This window comes from Lycium ferocissimum, chromosome 12 (genome assembly GCF_029784015.1).
Source record: "Lycium ferocissimum isolate CSIRO_LF1 chromosome 12, AGI_CSIRO_Lferr_CH_V1, whole genome shotgun sequence".
Classification (NCBI taxonomy): domain Eukaryota; kingdom Viridiplantae; phylum Streptophyta; class Magnoliopsida; order Solanales; family Solanaceae; genus Lycium; species Lycium ferocissimum.
Window position 1 is genome coordinate 42092403 of NC_081353.1, and position 9458 is coordinate 42101860.

At 38.6% G+C, this 9458-nt stretch overlaps 1 protein-coding gene across 1 annotated transcript; it reads left to right on the forward strand.

Moving 5' to 3' along the window:
• The first annotated feature begins 5530 nt into the window (after nt 1-5530).
• On the forward strand, nt 5531-6487 carry LOC132039731 (transcription factor MYB44-like). The gene has a single exon (XM_059430247.1). It carries the CDS (start codon nt 5543-5545, stop codon nt 6356-6358), a length of 816 nt encoding a protein of 271 aa, XP_059286230.1. The 5' UTR covers nt 5531-5542; the 3' UTR covers nt 6359-6487.
• Nucleotides 6488-9458: the final 2971 nt, after the last annotated feature.

Consider the following 9458-nt stretch of genomic DNA (forward strand, 5'->3'; position numbering starts at 1 on the left):
TCATATGTTTATTGTTTGCTTTATATTGTATTCAACCTATAAAAATTCGTTGGAGAGTGGCAGTGAAGGTCGCTCCCAACTTCCAACCTCACCTTGAAGTAGAAAATATTTCAGTTTATCAAATTCTTACATTGGATCATTTAAATTTAGACGTCAGTGCGGGGGCAAAGCTAGAGTACTGTCTTGGCTGAATCTAGTAATTGTGGTTCAAATCCGTTATTTGTCTTAAAAAATAATTGAATGTGTATAGATTATTAATTTAGAACTCATAAACTTAAAAAATGCAGCGTTAGAGCTCATAAAGCTTCAAATTCGAGTTCTACCTCTGATCATTGCATGGGAGGATAACTCTAACATTACCATATAGCTAAATATCTAGTCTTATGACCTATATAGAATTGGGTAGAAGGGGAGAAATTGAAAAAAGAAAACAAAAAGACTATTCTTAACTCTTAAGAGGACTAACTTTAATCTGAAGCCTTAAATATGTAGCTCCTTAGTCCTTAGTGTACTACGTTCTCAACGAGTCAGGTATACATGAAAATGTGAGCAATATATTTCTTTTCTTGGGCCAATTTATTCTTCTTCATATTTAAGAAACGAAAAGGAATCGAAACGTGTTCACTACTCTCCTTCATAGTTTACACGATACTTTAGTTATCACGGATGTCATAATTGATTTTCTTAATTACAATTTCTGAGTACCGGTTATTATGAATATAAACTATGAGTTACAATATTTTTTTGTAATTTAATTGTGTATTTAAAGAATATTTTCTCAGTTTCAAATTAAATTAAATATTCTAATCGTCATATTTTAGTCTCCATCATTATCTTCTTGAGCAGTGGCGGAGTCACACTATGCCGAGGGTGTTCATCCGAACCCCTTCGTTGGAAAAAAAACACTGTTTTTACAAGCTTAAAATTATTTTTTATGTATATATAGTAGATGTTGAACCCCCTTAATTAGGCTCTTCGTATGTTTACTTTTTTATATTTTGAACCCCCTCAGCGGAAATCCTGGCTCCGCCACGGTTCTTGAGTCGTATAATTAATTGTGATCGAGTGCATGAATCATCTACTTTCACTTTATTATCAATGTTATTCTTAAAAAATTCAAGTTTGAAATATTTTTATAGTTTATGTTTGAGTTATGCTAGGTATATACGATGAAGGTGCATGGCTGCATGCAGTTGATAATCGTATATTTTAGTGCGGGGCCACTTTTTTTATTCAAAGAAATACTATGTTATTTTCAAATTTGGCACACGTTAGTAGCAATGTGGACAACTGACTTGGTCCCACTTAACAATCTTCTTACGTGGCTTTAGTGATTAACACGTCGGCCATCAAGACTTGTGTCCACGTGGTCCTTCCTGGGTCAAAATTCCTACAAGAAGGAAATTCACACACCTGAAAAGTTTCACCAAAATAATTTATCATGTGGTAGATTGAAATAATAATATGCTAGCATATAATAAAGTATAATAAGCAAATATAATAGTAATTTTCTTCACTTTAATTTCCTCGCTATGAATATCTTATTTTGATCTAACCAAAAGTGAACTTCGATGGTTGTCGAAAATGAGCTCAAAGCAATACTTAGTTATAACGATACTACTAAATGTGTGGGAACTGTTAGGAAAAATCAGACCGTATTTACCAAAAAACAAGTGAAACAGAAAACTACTAATTAAGAGCGGTAGTTCCCCAAGGTTTTTAACCAATTTCGGCCCGATTATGGCACAAGTTGTTTAGAAAGGTCGCTCCCAAGATTTCACAACGTAACCCTCCCAAACACGTGCACCCGCGGTTAAAATATTAGAATTTGCACAAAATTATTGCCCAGAAAATAGAAACGACATTTAGCATTTTCATACCAACTGAAACTTTGACTAAACCATATCTGAAATTCAATTATATCAATCAAGTTAAATACAATTATTTCTAAATGGTTATAAGAGAAACCTGATATGTGCACGATTAGCTTATTTCCTTAGGGTTTTTACCAATAAAAAGGTATTCACATAATCTTACACTAAGATATATTGGAGCATTATATTATAAAATTTGGGACTTCTTTATATGTCATACCTCACACACTAAGGACCCTCAAAATTTTAAGGCCTTTCATGAATTTTTATACAAATTAAACTTAGATAAACGTGTATTACTGAATAATTTCATGTACTAATGCATATATATATTTATGTTTATAAATAAAAAATATATGTATATATAAATATTTTATTCACATAGTGAATATAATTTCTATATTTTAGACATGCACACGCAGTAGTTGCAAATTGCAAACCTTCTAGATCTATCTTTGCCCAATCTATCTGTAAGGAAGGCAATTATTGACTTGGAAACTGTCTATCTCCATTAAAATTGAATAAAATGACAATTCATAGGTTTGGTTGGTCTCTAGCTAATCCGTTCATAATGCTCCAAATAGATGACTAATCACACATTAAGTAAGGTTGCATCAGTGAGAAACAACTACTGTTTTTAAAATTCCATGAAATGTTAGTTTATTAATTAACACAAGTGGAGAAACAAACCACTTGGTGACAATAACATTCGTGGCATGTTCCTTGCTAAAGTCAAGATAAATTAGTTAAGTTTTCTTTAAATCTGATTGATTTTTGTCACTTTGATTAGTACTAATTGAAACAGGGAAAACGATTCAAAAATTGAGGTGGCATCGTGTGTCAGGCACGTGTCTGTGGCACGTGGCCATTAGGATGGATAGGTCTTACAGCTTGGCCTCGCCAGATAATTTAATGCCAACTCATCACCACTCAATCTCATGCAGTACAACATTACGCATAGAGTGTACTACTAATGTGAAACAGTGAAAAAATAGGCACTCCATAATTTCTTTAAATAATAAAATTCTAGAATTTTAAAGGTAGCATTTTAATCTTTTCCTTAAAAAGTGTTTAAAATACTAACACGGAGGTAGCATTTTAATTCTTAGTGTAAAACTAATGTAGATATACATATTTACAAGTTACAAACAACAAAATCTTCAAACGTAGCATTTTAATTCATTTTCTTTAAGAAGAGTTTAAAAGTTGTTGCTTTATATTTATCTTGTAAACGCAGACGGAGGGAAATCCGCAAAATATTAAACTCCCAACTTCCCACATATATACTATATGTTCTCCAGCCTGGCTAGTCAAAAGTCCATTGTCTCCTCTTCTTTAACCGTATTTTATACTACCCTTCTAAAAGCTAGAAATTTTATTTTGAGTCTCACGTACCAAGTCATATTTGTATGAGACTCTGTAAAATTGGACATTTGAATCAGTGGAAAATTCTCCTTTACTTTCTGCATTAGAACTCCAAGATATCACTATCTCTTTCCTTGGCCTAAAATTCATCATATGATTGTTCTTCAATTTCCTCAACACTTTTGTGTTTTCCTTGAATACGTTCACTTTATTTTCATAAAATAAAAAATTATGAATTTATATAATTTTCATTATTATTTTATGTGGAAAAGAAATGACAGGTCCTGGAGAATAAATATGAGTTAACAATGGAAGAAAGGGATTTATGGGGAATGGTTTTAATATTTTTGAAGGGGGTTGTGGAAGAAATTAGGCTGTAAAAGTTAATCTAAATTATTTCACCTCCCGTATCAACTTTGATTCTCTGTTTTTTCTCCATTCAAAATCAATTATTAAATTATTATTCACTATTTGTAAATGTTATCTTTTTAAGAATGTAGATTATTTTTTTTCTAGGATTCTTTAGCAGTTTAATTGCGGCTAGTTTTGGATGAAAAGCCTTGTGATTTCGTGGAGTGTTTTTTATGTGTTCTTGAAAATGAGTGAGGGAAGAATTAAAAGAGAGATGAACTGTGTTTCAGGCTAAGGAAGGAGAGAGTAAAATTTGGAAATTATGATGTGGCAGAGGGGGCAATATAATTTTTTGGTGGAGTAAAGAGAGGAAACTAGAAGGGATTGTTTGGGATGAGAAAGATGAAATATAAGAGAGAGAAAATGGTGATAGGAGTGGGATCCACTGGTCCAAATGTCCAACTTTAAAGAGGCTCACACATGTATGACTTGACATGTAAGACTCAAAATAAAATTTCTCTCTAAAAGCGGTTGGTGATTTGAATTTTTCCATGTCTCACAATTTTTTCATCTTAAAATGTTAGATGAATTAAGTTAGAATATGTTTCAATATAATTAAGTATAACTAAATACATAAAGTGCATGTTAAAGGACATCTTACATATTCATTGCTCCTTCCGTTTTTAAATAAATGATGTTTTAAGCTTTTCGTTTTGTTTCAAAATAAGCGGTGCTTTAGGATTTCAAAAACAAATTGATCTTACTCTTCCAAAATTATCCTTATTTACATAATCAAGAATCATTAAGTAACTTTTCTTTTTCTAGGCATTAGTTAGGTGTAAGTTAGTAAAAACATTCATAATTTTCTAAGAGTGATCAATTTCTTAAGGAGTGTGCATAAGCTAAAAACACCACTTATTATAGCACGGAGGGAGTAGTTTAATGTGAATACAATTATGTTTTTCCATATAACAACTTTTAGTCACACTATAAGTGTACTTAAAACTTATCTTATGTATTCAGTAGTTTAATGTGAATACAATTATGTTTTTCCATATAACTACTTTTAGTCACACTATAAGTGTACTTAAAAACTTATCTTATGTATTCGTTAGTTTAATGTGAATACAATTATGTTTTTCCATATAACAACTTTTAGTCCCACTATAAGTGTACTTAAAAACTTATCTTATGTATTCATTAGTTTAATGTGAATGCATTTAAGTTTGTCCCTATAATAGCTACTAGTCATACTTAAATACTATAACTGTACTAAACATACTAAGCCAAGACAAACAGAATATTAATATAGAAACTGTGCTAAACATACTAAACCAAGATCAAAAATAAATTAGCAAGGATGATTGCATACATTGCTTGAGCCATATCGTTCCTCTCTATTATTCTTCAGCAATATCTCGTCGTCAATGAAATATATAAGGGCTAGAGAAGGGTTCCGTCATGTCATCGAATTGAACCTTCACTTACCGTTACACTAGCTCACCAAGCACATGAAGTGCAAAACCCATCGATTAATTATTACACTTATAATTGAATCTACGTTGATGAACTAACATCAAACCCATAACATTTAAAATATAATTCATTAGTTGAATGTGAATACAGTCTAAGTTTTTCCATATAATAACTGCTAGTCATACTTAAATACGACTATTAACTGCTTCCAAAACCCCATCTCATAAATGTTCATTAATTTAGTGTGAATACTGTTAAGTTTTCATTTTTTTTCCTACTAAATTCCCAATATTTTTTGGCGGTGTGATTCATACAATACAGTTGCCCACACTAATCCCACATCATTTGACACACAATTCCTCATTCCAGTTGTATATTACTAACTGCTTATTAACTACTCATACTACTATATATATATACCCCTTCACTCCTCACAAGTCTTAACCAAGTAAACACTTTAATTAAACTGTTCAACAATGGAAACGGGTTCGGGTCGGGTCAAGGGTCCATGGAGCCCCGAAGAAGACGAGTTATTGAAGAACCTCGTAGACGAACACCGGGCAAGAAACTGGTCAATTATCAGCAAATCGATTCCGGGTCGATCCGGAAAATCATGTAGGCTAAGGTGGTGTAATCAGCTTTCACCTCAAGTGGAGCATAGGCCATTTACTCATGAGGAAAATGAAACAATTATGAAAGCCCATGCAAAATTCGGTAACAAATGGGCTACGATAGCCCGTTTGTTATCGGGCCGAACTGATAATGCGATCAAGAATCACTGGAATTCCACACTTAAAAAACGTAAGTTTCCTGCCACGTTGGATGATTTAACGTTCGAAAGTTATCATCCGCCGTTAAAAAGATCGTTAAGTACCGGGTCGGGTACGGGTAGTCCATCTGGATCCGACTTGAGTGATTCGGGTTGTTTTGCCCGACCCGTTAGGATTCTGCCACCTTCAGTTCAACAGGTTGAAACTGTTTCATCAATACCTGACCCATTAACATCTCTGAGTCTCTCTTTACCCGGATCAGGATCCGAATCCGGACAGAATTCTGGTCGGGTGACCCGAATCCAGCAAGTTGCTGAAACGGTTTTTATGCCTCAGAATTATTGCAGTTTTGGTCCTTCAAGTATGGAGAAACCGTTATTTAGTCCAGATTTTTTGGTAGTTTTGCAAGACATGATACGGAAAGAAGTTGAGAATTATATGTCAGGATTTGATGATAAAGGGGTTTTAGCACACACAGAAGCAATAAGGAATGCTATTGTTAACCACATTAGTAAAGATTGAGTATATTTTTATGTTTAATAAGGAGGAAAAAAAGGAGAGTTCATAGTTTTTAGTTGATGCTTTTGTAGTATTACATCTTGTTTCTACAGAACAAAAACTTTTGCAGGAATATAGGAAACAAAACACCCAAAAAAAAAAAAAAAAAAAAAAAAAAAAAAACGAAAATGTAGAGAAAACAATCTCTCTCTCCCTCCCCCCCCCCCGCGCGTCTACAAAAAAAATTAGAAAGGAAAAAAAAGACTTGAATTCTGAATTATCTTTTCATGAAATCGTTTCCAAAATTGACAAAATTTGTTCATTTTATATGTTTGTTGAGGAGATGTTATTGACAGCGATATCGGATAACCAATTGAATTTGTAAATGGGTATAGGATATGTGCTTTGCTCTTGACGTATGTAAGATAAAGAAAATATAGATTTGAAGGCTCACCGCTAAAGCAGCCAAAGATGTAAACGTTATGAGCAATGAATTATATTATTAGCAATAATTCTAAAAGAAATGGCCTTGGCCGAATGAATGAGAGGGAGAATAAATATGTGAGATTCTTCTCTTGCAAATGTTCTTGAAAGGTAAAGGGAGCCAACCCCCCCAAAGGAGGGGGGTGTCCCATATTTATAGTGCTGCCCCCATGGGCTTCGTACAATGTGAACTAAATAAAATAATAATAACAAGGACAGCCCTGAACGGATTTGGTGGGATTAGACTGACGGCGCCGTCTACACACGCATGGTTGGTGGGCGACCATGGCGGGGGGCTGCGACGCGTGGCTCACGTGCAACGGGCATGCGGACCAACGACCACACGGACCAACGGCTACCGGAACAACGGCTATGCGGATCAGCGCTAATGCCGGAACAACGGCCATGCGGATCGGCGGCTGCCGGAACAACGGCCATGCGGATCGACGATAAAGGTGGTGGACCAAATGGTCTCCTTGCTCGGCTCGGTCTGGCGTCCCCCTCGGTTCGGTTCGAATGTCATCGGGCACGTTCCTCTCTTCTTTCCCTCGGTCCTCGTTTCATCGGTTTACGTTATATCCGGTATTGACCGTATACGGATAGCCCCTCGCTCCTCGTTATCGATCCGTCGGGGTAACGGGGGGTGAATAACCTTAAAACCGGTGACTCGGCCATCTCGTTCTTATCTTCACATTTTGGCGGGAACGACTACGTAATGCCTCTGCCAACCGCCTTTTGCACGTCATGTTAAGTCGCCTCTCATTAATGATGGGGACACGCGGCGCTATTCGATTGGTCACCCTCGGTAACCGTTCCCCTTCCTCGCCTATATAAGGCCCATTACCTATTCATTTACCATTTTCACATTCTGTTTCTCTTCAGCCTCCTCTCTTCTCTACATTCCTTCACATTCCCAAAAATTGCTATCTGCTGCATCTGACTTCTTTGTTTGACTTATTAACTCGAAATTAATGTAAAAGGGTTGATTTCGCCAATCGTTTGGTCGGTTCTTGTTGTTTCGTCATCACGAATTACCGGTTCCTTCGCTTCCCTTTTTCGCTTTTCCACCCTTCTCCCTTCATACTTTGGAGATGTCCGAGTCCACTTCCCACGGAGTTCCTTCGATGTCACCCCCGGGATCCGGTCCCGCGTCCCCGGCTAAAATCGAGCTCGCGGTTTCGGACATTATTCCGGCCAAATTCAACTTTAACAAAGACCTTGAGGTCGATAAGCCTTCCTCGGTTTCGGACAGGGGATACGACGTGAATCGATATCCTTCATCGATCACCAGGAGAAGCTCGACGTGGTCGGGCGGCTTGCGGGTGGGACACCCGCCGGTGAGGTTTTCGTACACGGCCGGACGAATGCTGTTACCGACTATCGAGAGGGATTTTTGTACGTGTACACTTATCCTTTTACCCTCGAAACCGACCCTCCGATTGATCCGGTCATCCTCGATATGTGCGGACCTACGGGGTGACTGCGCACGGATCGGCCGATCGTTTGGAGGGTCGTTGCACCTGCCTCCGGTTACTCGCCAATAACGGCGAGAAGGAATTTTTTTGAGCCACTTAATACGCCTTTGTATTCCCCGAGGATCTTCGGGCGGCGTGATTAAACTTGTCAAGCGCGGTCGGAATCCGTTCTTCTCGAAGATGGACGAAAGCCGGGATAGGGGGGGGCTAGAGAGGTACGTCGAGTGAAAACCGGGACATCATCCCTGCCGACTACATGCCCTTTCCGGAGGAATGGAACAATAAGCGTAAGCTCGAATTTTTGGGCAGTCGTTCTTATGCATTTAGTTGTTTTTTTATTCATTCTTTGATCTTGTCGACTCATTGCCTTCTCTTTTCCTTTACTCAGCCAACGGATACGTTCCTCCCGTCATCCGCGATGCGAGCGAATGGGTTACTGCGCTCCTCCGCCAGCACCCCTATGAGAATCGGACATGGGCCCACCTTTGTCTCGTGGCGGTGGGTGGCGCAAAACCACGGTAATATGTTTATTCCATTACGTGTTTGTTGTGCTCCCCTACGCCGTGGCCCTTTGAATTCACTATCTCGTCATTGCTTTTGCCTTTCGGGTTTGCCCGAGGTTCGGTGGCCTCGAGGGCCGAAGCGGGAAGCCGCTTGTCTGCACCGTCATCGGGTTCGACACGGCGGGTTCTTCCGTGTCCTTGACGATGCCGCCAAAGAAAGAGGACTTCGAGAAGGCGCGGACAACAAAAAAGGAAGAAAGCACGGAGTGTTGCCGGTCGTCGAGGGAGGAGGAGGCCGAGCCGACATCGTCGTTCGGAGGGTCGGCTCGGTCCCTTCTGTGGCCCCAATTCCGGAGGGGCGGCCTCCGTTCAGCCCATTCCTTCTATCGGCGAAGGCCCGTTGGTTCCTGCCCCACACTCAGGTGCGGAAGAAATACTTTCACCGGTCCCTCTTCGGTCGATTGACTTTGTCGACATTTCAGGTGAAACTTCTTCGGAAGATACTCCCCTGCAAAGGAAAAGATCCGGGGAAGCGGTCGCTGCTAAGGCCGGTGAAAAGGCAGCTGGAGAACCGGAGATCGAAGCCCCCACAGGTGTTCGTCCATCTCCCGGGTACGAACCTGCCGTGACTGCGGAGCCCCCGGCCTTTGCCGAAAGCACTGA